Here is a 16,494-nt window from a genome sequence, read left to right as displayed (position 1 = left end):
CCGAGGGGTTCCCCTTTCTCCACATCCTCCCCAACACCTGTTGTTTCCTGAGTTGTTAATTTTAGCCTACCCTAATGCTTATTTGAAGGGGCACATGCACCCCGATGTTTATAGCAGCATTATCAATAGTAGCCAAATTATGGAGAGAGCTCAAATGTTCATTGCCTGACGAATGGACAAAGAAGATGTGGTGTATATATATACAATGGAACACTACTTGACGACAAAAAAGAGTGAAATTTGCCATTTTAAAGATGGGACTAGAGTATATTATGGTAAGTAAAATAAGTCAGTCAGAGAAAGACAGATACCATATGATTTCACTCAGATGTGGAATTTGAGAAACACAACAGATGAACATATGGGAAGGAAGGAAAAATAAGATAAAAACAGAGAGGGAGGTAAACCATAAGAGACTTTTGAATACAGAGAACAAACTGAGGGTTGCTGGTGGGGTGGTGGGTGCGGGAGGGGCTAGATGGGTGATGGGCATTAAGGAGGGCACCTGCTGGGATGAGCACTGGGTGTCACAGGTAAGTGATGAATCACTGGGTTCTACTCCTGAAACCAAGACTACACTGTATGTTAACTAAATTGAATTTAAATTAAAAAAATTAAAAAACAAAAAACAAAAACTGAGAAGGAGTGGGTCAGGGAAGAGGTGAGGAAAAGCCTTTGAGCCAGAGGGAAAAGCATATAGTTATGCCAACAGACCCTGAAATGTCGTTTCCCTCATGCATGTGTCTAAAAAGTATGGACTGACACACATACACATATGTGTGCACACACATACAGCCATTACCACGTGTAAAAAAGTCATAAATAATAATTCCAAAGGTGTGAAAACCTCTGCAGTTTAGACAGAGAATGAACTTAGAGCTGGGAGACAATAAATAGCCCAAGAAAAAAAAATCAGGAACAGCAGATATTTGAGTCCTGTCAAGAAAAAGTGTCACCTACCTGGATTATTAATAAGTGATTCTTCAGCATCTGTTTATATAAAGAATACATATGTCAGTATTTTTCAAAAATCCTGCCTTCCGCTATTGAAAACAAAGGTTTTAATTATATCCTTGCAAATGTTTATTGATCTGATAGGGGAAGGATTCATCCGAGGCCATAACAGAGAGCTTCTCTCTCTCTCTCTCTGTCTCTCTCCCTCTCTCTCTCTTTCTCTCTCTCTCTCTCGGCTTGCTCCTGCATGGCAAGGAAACCACCAGGGGGGTATCACTTGAACTGCTGATTTTGTGGCAGATGAATGTGACTTTGGGGAGTCATGGGGGGAAACTCAGATAGGCAATAATCTTCCAGAACATGGAAACAGGAAAAACACACGGCCCATGGGGTTGCAACTAGGTCAGGCATGCCAGGCATCACAGGACGCCAAGAAGCAAACAGATGGACAGATGAACGCACCAACAAACAGACAAAGCTTTTAAGTATCACCTCGCATGAAAGTCACAGGGAGCAGGTACTGACATCCGACAGAGCCTCTCCTCACATGAGCAACTCTAAGTAACAAGTTCCTGATCTTTCAAATCATACCAGGTATCACAGCTCTTAGTTTCGCAAAAGACATCTCATTGTCAGAAAGGGTTATCGGTTGACGTTCCAGAGGTGACGTCCTCACTCCCTACTAGTGTTTTGCACACGAGTAAAGCCAAAGTATTAAAAAAAGTTGTAATGTCATAAGGCGATTAAAATAAGCCACTTTAATTCACCGATTCCCTTGGTGTGTTAAGTGGGGAAGATAGTAGTACAAATGAGCCAACGCGCAGTCCCTTTGGCAGGTATCTGCACGTGCTTTACAAAGACAGCTCGAATCCTTTCAGCTGTCCTGCAAGACAGCAATCGGTCTCCAATTTTACAGAGGGAGAAACTGAGGCTCTGAGAGCTTAAGTGTTGCCCAAATGCCAGTCTGAATATCAGCACCGGCTCTGGGATCCAGACTCAAGTCTGTCCAGCTTGACATCTCCTCACTGCCTCTGAATGGAAGACCTTTAGATAAACTCCTTAAAAATTCCCACTCCTGTATTTAAAGGGGCACCTGGGTGGTTCAGTCGGTTAAGCATCCGACTCTTGATTTCTGCTTAGGTCGTGATCTCATGGTTCATGAGTTCGAGCCCTGCATCAGGTCTGTCTCTCTCTCTCCCTCTCTCTCTGACCCTCCCTTGCTCATGCTCTCTCTCACTCTCTCTCTCTCTCTCTCAAAATAAATAAATAAACTTAAAAAAAATTCCCATAATTGAATATGTTCTTTGCACTTGTCAGTACTCAGCAAAGCACACCTACCTTTGGTGATTCTTACTACCAAATTAGAAAATCAGAAGGTTTTATTCTGGGAGGTCAGCAGTTAAAATCTTATATTTTTGACCGAGTTAGAAGAGATAAAACAAAAACCGAATGCCACCTGGTTGAGACCCCTGTCCCTGTCTCTGGCCTGCTCTGAATTCCAGCAGGGTGGTCTTAAAGCATGGTGGGGCTGGCAATGGCGTCTGAAAGAGGAGGGGCTACCTGAGCAGATGACACCGGCGTCTTCGTGGTGGCCACAGTTGTGCTCCGACCAGCCCGAGTGGGCACACTGACCCAGGGAGCGCTCCACCCCGGAGCACTGAAGGTTGTCCAGGAAGATGTCTCCAGAGCCCGGACCAAAGTGGGCTTTCCCAAGGGCGGACACGGCCCGTCCACACCCCAGCTGTCGGCACACGACCTCGGCTTCGTTGAGGTCCCAGAGGTCATCACACACGGTGCCCCAGGCCTCCTGGTGGAGGACCTCCACGCGTCCTGAGCACCGACCTGAGCCACCCACCAGCCTCAGGTCTGGCCAGTCCCCTGCAGACAGAGATCTGGTGAGCATTGCCCTCTGGGACACAGCACATTGCCGATGAGCTGGCTGAGCTCTCCACCCTGACACCACTATTAGGGATGGGCAACTTGATGAAACAGTCAGTCAACTAGTTAACCTCCTCGTTGGAGGTTAATACATAATCAAGATTGTCAAAGGTAACATTTAGCCTAAAACATTTATTAGTCGAGCATCTCTTGGGCCAGAGGTATGTGCCAATCTGTTTTAGCTAAATGCAGAAAGACAATGTAAATAATATTCAGTGATTTGTGGTTTTGTGAAGTGCGTTTGTATGCGTGTGTGTGTTTGTTCATCTTCACCTGTACAATAACTCAGGAGGTAAGCAGAAAAGTCCCCGTAGAGCAGTTTTATCCATAAGGAAACTGAAAGTTGGAGAAGTCAACTCTCCTGATGCCAAAGTTCACTCTTTTTCTCTGCTATTCCATCTCACTGCCTCTGGAATGGCTCTGATGCCCACTCATTTTGAAAAAGGCGGTTAGTGATGCAGAGATAGGGCAACTATGAGCAGGACTGGCCAAATAAAGACAAGATAGGACCCCGCTAGAAGGCACTTGTAAGGTGCTCAGGCTTGGATGACTCAAAAAACACTGAAGAAGAAAAAAAAAGCACTTTCCTCACCCTGGGATGCTAAAGCCAAAGAATCCCAAGAGTTTTGGATGCCCCCCCCCCAATCTGCATAGGGTCAACTGGCCCCTTTGCAAATAGAGGAACTACTTACAGCAGTTTTAGTTCCTGTCCATGAGGTAGGTACAAATGCAGGTGCCAAGAGCAAAGAATACTTGGTAAACGAATGAACGCATCCCAGGGCTTACCTGGTCTTGCTGTCACTGTCTTGGGTGTTGTCATTGGGATTGCTGTGAATACAAGATGACACCCTTCAGGTAAAAAGGGAGGATGTGGGTAAGTCAAGATGGCCACCTCCCTTAAGCACCAAGATTCTGGTTGACTCTTTCTCCCTGGCATCTTTATAATGAGTGACCCCCCCCCCCCAATCAAACTCTGTTTACACGTGATCTTGCTATTCCTCATCCAGCTGAAATGATATCGTCCTCCTCTTCTCAGCTGCTGGAAATATAACAACACTTAAGTTGTGCCATTCTGTGCCAAAATGTGAACATGCAGGGTGTCCTTCCAGGGAAAAAGGCATTTCTTCCATGTGCTGCTGTTTTGTTAACTTTCCCTGAATGGGGAATGCTTGATTAGGTGCGCTTCAATGTCTTTGATAAAAGCAAGGAATTAAGAAATCAAATTGACGGTTACCAATTTACAGAGACCCAACTGTTGGTATGTGTCACTTGGTTCCACAGTGAATGAGCATCAAACTTGTGCAAGATGTGTGCAGACAGAATGTCTTGGCTAGCTGGACGGATACGGGGAATTCAGAAACGTAAGAGAGAGATCAAACTATGCAAATAAAAGCACCAGCAGTGGGGACAGAGGCAGACACACGAAGGAAGAATGAAGGTAAAGTGACAATAGTAAACGTGACTCACTGATTAGATGTGGGGTCCGGGAAACCGCCTCTGCAATGATAGAGAAACCTCATCAGTAACTGTTCAGTCACAGTGACAGTGACTTTCTCTGATCCACTTTGTGACACAGAGCATCTCCTCTCTGTTTCACGGCATATTTCCCAAGCTTGCTACTGAGCCTCCCCAGCTCCTGCTAACAGAGTGGGAGACTGGTCTGAACTGTGGTTCAGACTGACTGGTGGACCAGGGTGGATGCTAGAACTGCACATGAGGTCCGTGAGGCGGCCTTTTTTCTCTTAGTGGTAAATAGTGAAGGATCCATCCGTGGGTGACCTCAGGACAATTACTGAACCTTTTATGCCTCAGTTTCCTCATCCATAAAAGGGGAAGAACCATGGGTTCGTGTGAGGATAAGGAGGGAACGCATATAAAGTGCTTATAGTGTTGCCTGGCATGAAATAGGCGTTTGGTAAATGTTTGTTGCTATTTTGATCACCTTCGTTGTGCTTACCAAACCTTGAGAACCTGGGTTTCATCAGAAACCAACCTTGGCTTAGCTTCTGTCTGCCTTCTGGCTGCAAGTCCTATACACCCCATCTCTGTGCTCATATGGCTCCCTCACCTGCTGTGCCCCCTCCCTATTTCTCGACTCACAGCTTGGCCAGGCTTAAAGACAAACGTAAGGCTGTTTCCTCCTATGTTTCCCTCATGTGTACAGCCTGCGTCTCTCTCTCTCTCTCTCTCTCTCTCTCTCTCTCTCTCTTTTCTAATGTTTTTTTGCTGAGATGCATGTGTGGGTGTCAGTTTAGTCTATTCTAGTCTATTCTATTTGTTTGTCTTCATTTAGTATATTCTACTTGTCCTCTCATTGCATCATGTGCTCGTCTTGAACTTCTAGGTTGTACCCAAGCCCCTCCTAGGCTGAGACCACACCTTCTTTTAAAGGTGTAAGTTTGAAACCACCCACCTAGTACTAGATCCAGAGTAACTCCAGAAATGGCTTCCTAATGGGCTGACTGCAATGAGGTGTTTATGGGACACCAGATCCATGGTGAAGTTGCCAAGTATTCAGCACTTATGATGCGCCATCACTGTGCTAAGGGCTTTACTTGTGTCATTTCAGGTAAGCCCCACAACAAGCCTAGGAGGTAAGCTTCTCTTATTCCCATTATAGGGGGAATGGATTGAGGCACAGAGAGGTCAGGTCTCTTGTCCAGCATTAGAGAGTAAGCGGCTGGCTCTAACTAGCTCCGAGGCGGGCCGTCCAGCTCTCGCTCCAAAGCTCCTGCTCCTAACCACCATTCATACCTTTGGCTGCAGAATAATAATAAGCGATGAAGTTTTTCCCTATGTTGTTGAAGCTTCGGAAGTACACGAGGGTCAATGAGCTGGAGGAGGATGCGAAGGTGAGGTAGGAACCAGAGCAGGTCTTCCCCAGGGACTTTGCCGAGGATGGAGGGCCGTCCAGGATTTCAAAATATTCATTGGTGCAGTCGAGGCTAGGGAAGCAAAGACAAATGGCTGCCTCTTGGCCTCCCCATTAGCGGATCTTGGAGGTAGCCATGAGGCAGACCCTTTCTTTCAAGACAACGAAGCTGGGGCAGATTAAAAGCCTGTCAGTCATTTAAACATAGTTTGGGTTCTTTTTATCCCACCTTTTCTTAAGGGGATGGGATTTTCCCTGGAAGAGGGAAGAGGAGGCTGAGACAACAGATGGACACCTGCTGATGCCTGGGACTGTGGGTGCCTGGAAGCCCAAGGCCAAGGCCGGGCCAAGCAACGGCCTGCCTGTGGGACATGGCTTCAGGTTGCAAATAACTTATTTACAAACTTTACAGGAGACCTGCCCAGAGGTCTGCCCAGCTTGCTTTGTGCAAGTCATACGATCTGTCAGCTCTTGTTCTACGTTGTGGGGTTTTGTCCAGATCCCTGGTGTTAGAGTCAGAAGACCATTTCCATGCCTTGGCCTCATGAGTGGTGCCCTCTAAGTCATATTTTTTTTTAAAAAAAAAGGTTTTTTTTTAATGTTTTACTTATTTTTGAGACAGGGAGAGACAAAGCGTGAGCAGGGGAGGGGCAGAGAGAGAGGGAGACACAGAATCCAAAGCAGGCTCCAGGCTCTGAGCTGTCAGCACAGAGCCCGATGTGGGGCTCGAACTCAGAAACCGCGAGATCATGACCTTAGCCGAAGTCAGACGCTTAACTGACTGAGCCACCCAGGCGCCCCAGTCATCTTTTTTTTTTTTTTTCAAGTCTACTTATTTATTGAGAGAGAGAGAGAGAGCACAAGCAGGGGAGAGGCAGAGAGAGAGAATCCCAAGTAGGGTCTGTGCTGTCAGTGCAGAGCCCGACGAGGGCTTAAACTCATGGACTATGACATCATGACCTGAGCTGAAATCAAAAGTCAGACACTTCACCGACTGAGTCACCCAGGTGCCCCTAAGTCATCTTTTGATTAAGCAAAATTCAAAAGTAATAAATAATTCAAGTTGTTTCTGGGAATTAATTTCCATAAGACACTCATTTGCAAACGACATCAGACTTGACTACTTACAATATTAAAACCTGAAATTTCTTAATTTATTAGGTCTGTTGGGGGGGTGTCTGCATCTTTAACCAGACACTGAAACATACATTCCTTCTCTCTCTCTCCCTCCCACCCTCTCACTCTCTCTCTCCTTCTCTCACACACGTGTGTGCACGCACACACGCACACACCCACACGTAGATGTAGGAAATGTTGAGAGCAGAATAAGATATGTAGCCCAGCCAACAGTATTGTATTACTTCCTGATTTGACATTGTCCTACAGTTATATAAAAGCCACCATTGGGGGAAGCTGAGTGATGTGTATGCGGGACTCTATGTATTGTTTTTGTGACTTCCTATATGTCTACAATTATTTCAAAATTCAAAATTCAAAAGGGTGTGAAGGACTCTTTTGCTTATGAGAATCAAGCATGGGAAAATGCTTGGAACTTTAAACTGCACATGTACTTAAATAATGTACTTGTGACTTACTTAAGATACGGAAATGCCAGCAGTATATGATCAGATGCCTTTGCCTTGATTTCCCACACACAGGTTATGTTGTCATGCATTTCATTCCGTGGGGGATTCCTAATCGCTCCAGATGAGTTAGCGATAATGCTGCCACACTGAGATTTTTCTAAGAGCAGAAAGGTATTTTAGAATTTCAGTCTTTTTCATTGTTCAGTTCATTCATTTTGTGATTTACGCTTTATTTTCCTTTCATTTTTTTTTTCCACAAAAAAGGTCTCGTGGGTCGTTACCTTGTGGGTATTGTCTTAAGACATATCAGACACATAAACCAGTCTAAAAACTCTTGGAAACTTAGGAAATTAGGGCATGAAAGTGTCAGAGTTTTGAAACATCTCCCTCTTTTTTTGAGAATTCTACCACTGACATGGTCTTACGGGGCAGAGCAGTTACCCAATATCAGTCAGAATCTTTCCCTCTGGTTACTCCCTAGTGGTGGGTCCTGCGGCTTTGATTTTTGTCAGGCCACCAGTAGTAATGAGTAAGCAGCTTCATTTTCCCAATTAAAGCTGAGCCTACATGGAGCCTGTATGTGTATGAAGATGTCAGTGTTCCATCTGTCATCTGTTATAATTTATTAAAATTACGCTATTAGAAATCCACTCGGTAGTAAGAACTTTCCCTGAGTCATCCACCCCTCCAACAATGACATCATTCTGTGTCTGCCTGTTCACAACCTGTCCATTTGTTTTCCCATCTGCTTGTCTGTCTGTCTATCCATCTGTCCAATACTCGGCACAAAATTAAAGATAACACCTATGACAGTGGCATTCTCCATCAGATTATCTGGCTGTGTGAGAACTGGACCTACACTTGATTGGCTCTGGTCATCTACCCGTGTCTCTTCCATAGAAGGACCAGCCAGGCCCTCCAGGCATCAGTATTATTTTAGTCCTTTATCTCCAAGTGGTGCTAAGAAAAGTTTAGTGAAGCTTCTGGAATCCCAAGATACAGGCAACAAGAAAGGGGGGGGGGATGGAAATGGAAGATGAAAGAGAAAGGACAAACAAGGAAGACAGAGATTGTCAGAGAAAGGAAAAGGTGGGGAAGAAGAACAAGGTCATTATGGAGGCAGCTCTCTGAAATGATGCTCTTGGGTAGCACCCTGGCAACATTGCTGTGTTAAGAGCTGCAATGTCCTTCACATGTAGTGCCCGTGGTGGAGACCACACAGGCCGGCATTACTTGATTATTTGGACTGCCTTCTTTGACTACACAGAAATGGAACTGGAACTATAAATTTATCAGCCTTCATTATTGGACGCTTTATTCAGAACATGAGTTCCGAGGGATGAGCCAGATAGGGCAGTAGTATTTTTGCTCCATTTCCTTGGAGAACCACTTCAGGGCTTGAGCTGGAAGATGGTGGTCAGAGCAGCCAAGGATACCAAAGTCTCACCTGCCATCATTGTTCCTGCTGTGAGGGCCAATGGGTGATCTGTCAAACACACACAGGACATGTGGCTCATCAGCTGGTGCTGAGGTCCCCATCCCATCTGCACATGATACTCTGAAGCAGCTCATAACAAATACAGTGTGGGGTCCCTCTTGGAACTGCTAAGTCATCTCTGGGGGCAAAGGCCAGAGCATGTTGGGCATGTTAATATGTAGGAGATGGAAGAAGCACTGATCTAGATCCTTCCCAGATTTTGATAAATTATCGTCTTGTCAGACACACAAATGAGATATCTTAAAATTCAGGGATTAAGAAAACTAAGGACATGAAATTCTGGCACCCGTAGACAACTCCAGTGACCCAAGGGCACTTCGAGGTAAGAATAGGAAGAGGCACTGATTCATCCCTTCTTTTGACCTGGTGAGTCAGCACCTAAGGATGCTGCAGATCCTCCTTTGTGTCCCCCGGAGACCCTTTCCTGGGACCAATGCATTCCCACCTGCTAGACAACCCAGGAGGCAATGTACCTGAGGCTTTATCAGAGCTTTTCCACTCAGCCTTACTTATGACCCATTGTCCGACCCAAAGCTGAGGGCAGGGCATCAGGGAATGTGGGAGATTGAGAAGGAGAGATGGCACTGGCATGGAAAACTCTGGGTGCTGGTGCTCAGAGCATGCAGGAAAACCAACGGCAAAGGCGGCTCTGGGGGCACCAGGAACAAGGCAGAGGCAGGGAGAGGGTGGGGATAGAATTGGGTCACCTTGACTGTGACCAGGTCCAGCCCACCAGCCATCTGCCCCTGGGCAGGAAGTGTCCTTCCCCACCTCTTATGTTTTCACCACCCCCTACCCTAGCCACCCATATCTCATTGCCATTACCTTGCAACCCCCAGAGCTGACAACCTGAAAGTGCTATGCAGAGGTCTGGGAAATTTAAAATCTGCTGCCTCTGTGTAAAATGGGGAAGAAGTAGAAAGTGAGGCTGGATCAGATGATTTCTAAGGTACTATCCATTTCTCCCACCAGACAGTCAGGTGACTCCGTGTGTCCCAGGCACTCCACTGGCCTGGAGAATGACATATCCAACTTCCAGCAGAACCTCTTCCCCAAAGTTTGGGTAAACTGCACATGTAAATATTTCCTTCCTTACCTGGTGGTGTGGCCATAGAGTATTCAGCATCTGTAAGTGTGAAGGGTTAAGATATCTGCTGTAAGCAAATAACGTATTGGTTCTTTCTCAATAGCTACATTTACGTTGTCTTTTGAAAAGTACTGTCTTGGAAAGAGCCAAGGCTGGGCTCTGCCAGGGAGGGGAGCAGGGGTTTACCTGAACAGATCACGCCAGCATCTTCTCCGTGCCCACAGTTGTGGGAAAGCCAGCCGATGTGGGAGCACTCCTCCAGGTGCTGTTCATCCCCCCTGCAGCGCACATTGTCAAGGAGGATTTTCCCAGATCCTTCCCCAAAGTGGGCCTCACCTGGGGCTGAAATGGCCCAGCCACACCCCAGCTGCCTGCAGATGATGTTTGCTTCTGACAGATCCCAGAGGTCATCACACACGGTCCCCCAGACTCCCCGGTAGAAGAGTTCCACGCGGCCTGCACACCTCCCGTGGCCACCTACCAGCCGCACGGGGGCCCAGCCTCCTGGGGAAGAATCAGGGGTCAAGGGGTGATGGCCACTCGCTCTGCCTTTTGATGACCAGACTATCTAATACCCAACCTAACTTTTCTTACTTTCTATGACTTTGTTATTCACACTCTTCACGCTGTCGTGTGAGATCCCATGCCATTCTCCACGTGCGTCTGCTTTGAGAAGCCTATAATGCCTCCCTTATCCACACTCTATTTAAGGCCGCTTGCCTGTGGTAGAGTATTTACCAAAATGACCACAGTTCTCCTCTTCCCAATCTCCCCACTCTTTACAATGTGACATTGCAGCTCTGCCCAAGAGGTTCTAAGCTGGTGGCCTGGGACTTGCATTGGCCAGTAGAATATGGCAGAAGTAATGGTGCACTCATGTGAAACTGAGGCCTCAAGAGGCAAGACAGGCTTCAGTTTACTCCCTGGGAACACTGAGGTAATCATGCGAATAAGCTTGAGCTAGCCTGTGGGTGACAAAAGACACATGACCTCATTGCCTCCGTTACCTCCGATAACAGCTATGGAACTATAAGACATGTGAGGGAGGCCATCCAAGGCCAGGAAGTCTTCACCTGACTTGCTGGATAGTCACAGATGCATGAGCAAGCCCAGCCGAGTCAGCCAAGACCAGCCAAGCCTATCTTAGATTGGCAGAGCTGCCCAGGTGACCCTTAGACTCATGAGCAATGATAAATGATGGTCATTTTAAACCATTGTGCTTTGGGATGGTTTTACATGGCAATAGATAATTTACACACTTGCTTATCTGTTAAGATAAGTTACTTTTTGTGGTGACCATTTTGCAACATATACAAATATGGAATCATTATGTTGTAGACCTGAAACTAATACAATGTGATATGTTAATTATACCTCAATAAAAAAAATGGATGTAAAGAAGAAAGCTTGGGCAGATATATAAAAAATGTAAACTTATAAAAAACACAAAAAAGAAAGATGTGGAGTGTGAATTCATGTGATTGAACTCACAGAGCCAACAATGGCGCCTTTGGTAATCACCACGCCCTCAAAGCCATGGCCAACGGCCAGGAGCTATGGCACCTGCTGGGCACTATTCTACCAGGGATGCTCAAACCCTGAAGAGTGATAATGGCTCCTCTCTCTCCTTCCTGAATCTTTTTTCTTTTTCTTCTTTTTTTAAATGTTTATTTATTTTTGAGAGACAGAGACAGAGTACGAACAGGCAAGGAGCAGAGAGAGAAGAAGACACAGAATCTGAAGCAGGCTCCAGTCTCTGAGCTGTCAGCACAGCTTGAACTCATGAACCGCGAGATCATGACACGAGCAGAAGTCAGAAGCTTAACCGACTGAGCCACCCAGGTGCCCCCCTTTTTTAATCTTTTGACTGTACAGCTAGATTAAGAGACTCAGGAGTCCAATGTTTTACTCCTACCTTATCTGACCTCAGACTAGACCTAATTTGTAAAAGAAAAAAAAAACTAACTCAGGGCTGAATATCCTAAAATATTGCTCATCCCTGATCACAGCAGAAAACCATCTCAAAGAGCCAACTCACTGTTCACTAATTCTGTAGGGTTATCGGCCAGCCCTAAGTTCTAATTTGGAACACATGTTAATGTCTCCAACCCTGCAGCTCATAGGGAGTCTATCTGGTTTCTTCCCTGCTTGACATAATCCCATTGCCCCCTCATCCTTCAAGTCCTGCCAAGAACCCTTGGATCTGGATGGAGACCCTCTTCTGGGAGCCTATGGCATTCTGTGCTTCCCCATTAGAGTATTCACCACACTTTTTGGTAACAGTTTCTTCCCCCCTCTTCCCATGGACTTAACTTACTTGAGGATCAACTCTTTTTATTGCTATCTATAACCCCAGTGACATTATGAATCCTTAGTGACATATATTCATTCACTCATTCATTGTTGAATGAACAAAGTTGTTCAGAAGACATATCATAAAGAGAAACAGTCTTACCTGGAGGTGCAGAAGAAGGTGAGTGTTGAGTCACTGATGTGGGAAGTAGGTTCTCATAGGCTGTTGGTGGGTAAAAAAGAAGGATGGTCATCTGGGAGCAGTCAAAACATTGGGAGAAGATACAGTTGCTTCAAGGCGTCATCTGCCTTCTCCCAGGATTCACCAGGAATAACCACGACACTGTATTCTAAGTCCAGGACCTCACAGCCACAAGATCTTCACTTAGGACAGAGCATGGTATTATTGCCTGTTGATGAATGAACATGCACTACATGGCCATCAGAAAAGCAAAACTCGTGGACAATTTGCCCCGTGTGACCTGCCGTAGGAGAGATCATCAGTTGGCCATCATCTCTTTCTTTGCTGCCTTCTCTCCATGTGTGTCATGACATCACCTGAACAAAGCAAAGAGATTCACAAAGCAGTTCCTGGAAGTGGAGTGCAGGAGAGAGAGGAGGGCATCAACTCTGAAATGCACCAGAAATCTTTGAGGGCAAAGAAACTATTTTACATCTTGATAGTGGTGGTGATTATACAGCTGCACACAATCACCCAAATCCATCCAACTGGACCTGAAAATGGGTGAGTTTTATGGTGCACAAATCAAATATTAATTAAAAATATGATGGGTTGATGGATGAATAAAGGGATGATAGACATATTGATAAATTTATCGTGTGATCTAGGTAGGTAGGAGCTCATTTTCAAATCCTTCAAATTCTGCTGCATATTTGAAAATCATCACAATAAAATGTCAGATGGGAAAGGGTCCCCCAATTTCTAGTACAAGACCTACATCTCCGTCCTTCAATGACCACCTCTCACTTGCCACAGTGCCACACACTTCATTCAGCCAATCCACGTGGCTGCTGATCCTCTCCTTGTTAGTCACAGAATGTCAAAGGCATAGAATTTTATGGATCCTGGACTCCAATGTGCCTGTTCTAATGACATGGAGAGTGAGGGCCAACGTCATTCACCTGGAGAGAGACCAGCCAGGATCAGATTCCTTCAGCTCAGGCCCTTTGGCTCCCACCCCCCTCCCCCCCACACAGCCTCCCTTAGTTGGCATTTGACCAAAAGAAAAGATTGTGTGAGTGCCTGGCACCAGTGCTTGTCTGGTGCCAGGCGTTTTGGGCATTGTCACATGCAATTCTCAATTATTCAATTCTCTATGTTATTCTGACTCCTACGAAGAGAAATGAAGATGAAACGGGATCAAGAGATGACATCACTTGGCTGAGGTCGTATAACTGAGGGTGAGCATATGCCATGTCTGCCCCTCCCATTAGGGTGCAGACCCTGTGAAGGAAGAGCACTGGGGGGAGGGGTTTGACCTCTGCTGTGGCTCCAGTGTTTACCGGCACAGAGTTCAGCATGTGGTGGACACTCAGTCAATATCCATGAACAGACAGATGGGTGAATAATGAAGCTGGGAACCAAACCAGGATCTGACTCTAAACCTCACACCACGTCTAGTAGATGAGGCCAAATGTAAGACGGGTCCTACCTGGGGGCAAAGCAGCTGTGGACTGAACACCTGTCAACATGGAAAGAGGCTGAGCATGTTATCTTGTCTTATTTAGTGATTATTTACTGGTAACATTCTAGTTTTAGGGAGCTTGGAGGCAGACAGAAGCAGAGACCATGCCCTTGAGGATCTTAGCATGTCCTGGGGATTTGAGCCATGAGACCAGTCAGCAAATGCTGAGCGTCCCAGGGGAGCTTCAGAAGGCAGTGCTCATCGCTTCTCGGCCTTTTGGCTAAGAGCAAGTGTAGTATCTGTTCTTATCAGAAGGCAGTGCTCCCCCAGGGACCTTAGATGTTGAGGGGTATGGCTCAGGACGAGCCAGGTGTATCCTGGCAGAGCTTGTCATTCGTAGGAACGTTATCCCAGCTGCCAGAGGGACAGAATCAGGAAAGATTCTGTGAGGCAGAGTGTCAACTGGAAAGACACATAGGTTTGGGAAGGTCACCAGGCCTAGACGTGGAAGGCTTGGAACACCAGCTGAAAAATTTGGCCCATCACCAGAGGTCACAAACTCAAACTCGAAAGTTTCCAAGAGCCGTGGGAATAAAACAAGTAAGGGGTTTGAGTGACGGGGACTGTGTGAACTGGAAAGCTGTTTCATGACCAAAGAGTCAGCTCTTTCTCAGATCCAGTTGGTGAACGTAATAAAAGAATTTGTTGTTTTGAGCTTTAACTTCTGTTTATACTTTTTTTTTTTTTTCACAAACGGAAGAATTTGGATTTTTATGCCAGATAATGTGTTTTGGCTGAGTTCGAGTTCAGCCTGAATTTTCAAACCAAACAGGTCACATCTGAGCCTGGATCCATGATCATGAGCCATACTCAGCAATCTGCAGCAATCTGATGGTCAGGTCAATGCATAATTTTGAAAGGGTATAGACAACACCAGTGGCCTGCCTTGATCCACTGACATTTCTGGACCGTGCTGGCTGTGTGTGTGGAGAATGAGTAGTGAAGGGATAACAGTAGCCTTCCAAGTGAGGACTGACAGTCAGCCCCTCACCTGTGCAGACGACACCAGCATCCTCCAGGTGCCCGCAGTTGTGCCCGGCCTCACCCCTGTGCGCGCACTGCCCCAGGTGACTCTCGCTGCCCGAACACTGCAAGTCGTCCAGCAAAATCTTCCCAGAACCTGCCCCAAAGTGGGCCCCCGTGGGTGCTGCCACGGCCTGGCCACACTGCAGCTGGCGGCACACGACTGTGGCCTCGGCCAGGTCCCAGAAGTCATCACACACGGTCCCCCATGTGCCCTGGATGAGAACCTCCACTCGGCCCGAGCACCTCCCTGTGCCATTCACCAGCCTCACGGTCATGGAAGCTCCTGGGAAGACAGAGCAGCGGGATATTGTGAGATTGACCTTTATTTATGTCAGCATGTTGCCTTGATCCTGTTACAGTGGGCCGATATACTGCTGTTGTCATAATTCCTCTGGGTTGGGCAGATAGAGAGATCAATGGTCTTGGAACATCAGTGCTGGACTTTCTCCTTCCCAGAAGTGCCAGAAGACCCCAGTGAACAGCAACATCTGGCTTCTGGAGGGGGAAAGGCAGAGGTCCTTGGGTCTCAGCCTTGCACACGTATCCCTGTCCCACTGACGGCAGAAGAACTTCAGGGAATCCTTGACTTGAGGGCCATCTGGATGTGATGGCCATGGCTTTGTGGACAGCTGACCAGAGTATTTCCATGGGAGTTGCCCAGTACGGTGTAATCTGGAGATTAAAGAGTACTCTTTCTTGCACTAAAGACATTTCTTTGCCACCAGCACAGTGGTATTTTTAACCATAGAACATTCCCTTAATGCCTAATAGGGGAAAAAGTTGATAGAGTTCACCCCTCAGGATTTACAATCAGTGACAGGATGGAGAAACCACACACTTTGCGCTATCAGGGCAAGTAAGAGGGATACCTCTAGGAGTCTAACAACACTATTGGTGACAGACATTTCATCTGCTTTGAGAGATCAGTTTATGTAGGACTGGCTTTGAAACAGGAAGATGATTTCTGCAGGTCGATCATAAAGGAAGGAGGTTCGCCCCAGACAGAGTGAAAGGAGGGGCAAGTTCACGTGGAAGGGAAACCTGTAGGGGCTTCAACTGCAACATGATTTGACTAAATGAACTCATTTCCTCTCCTTCCACAAGCATGTGAAAGGCCTTAAAATGTAATCTGCAAGGACAGAGAAAACGGGAAGAATAGGAAGAGCTGATGGGAAAATCCCAGCACGTTCTTTTTAGAAACTAGAGACCAGAGAAACCTCGTAGGTGATGTGTTTGGAGGAAGAGAATGCCAACCAATGTAGGATTGAGGTGCTGGCAAAGAAGGGCATAGTGGTCAATTGTATTTTCTAAAGGTGTCTACAAAATCTCTCCCGTTCCTCAAGCCCTCTGGAATCTTGACAGTCCCATGTCGGAAGGAGGAGTCTCTGTATCATCCCTTCGTAAAACCAGGTGGGCCTTTGTGACTTTCTTGACCAATGGAGTGTGGCACGAGCCAGGGTGAGGGAAGTGCCATGCACTTGGGCTCTATTTCCTCAGGGGACTGTCTCCCGGAACCTAGCCACGACCCTGGGAGA

General features: G+C 46.5%; 1 protein-coding gene and 1 pseudogene across 1 annotated transcript in view; one reads left to right on the top strand and one right to left on the bottom strand.

The window, feature by feature from the left end:
• The window catches only part of LOC125933170 (deleted in malignant brain tumors 1 protein-like), a 183,441-nt gene that overhangs the window by 51,713 nt on the left and 115,234 nt on the right, over positions 1-16,494 (bottom strand). Inside the window, 4 exon segments of the mRNA XM_049646026.1 lie at positions 2,411-2,832; positions 5,647-5,837; positions 10,049-10,478; positions 14,925-15,242. Coding sequence (XP_049501983.1) covers positions 2,411-2,832; positions 5,647-5,837; positions 10,049-10,478; positions 14,925-15,242 — 1,361 coding nt within the window.
• Positions 14,134-14,282, top strand: LOC125933592 (uncharacterized; annotated as a pseudogene).

Source organism: Panthera uncia, chromosome D2 (assembly GCF_023721935.1).
Source record: "Panthera uncia isolate 11264 chromosome D2, Puncia_PCG_1.0, whole genome shotgun sequence".
Lineage (NCBI taxonomy): Eukaryota > Metazoa > Chordata > Mammalia > Carnivora > Felidae > Panthera > Panthera uncia.
This window is presented reverse-complemented; position numbering and strand designations above follow the sequence as displayed.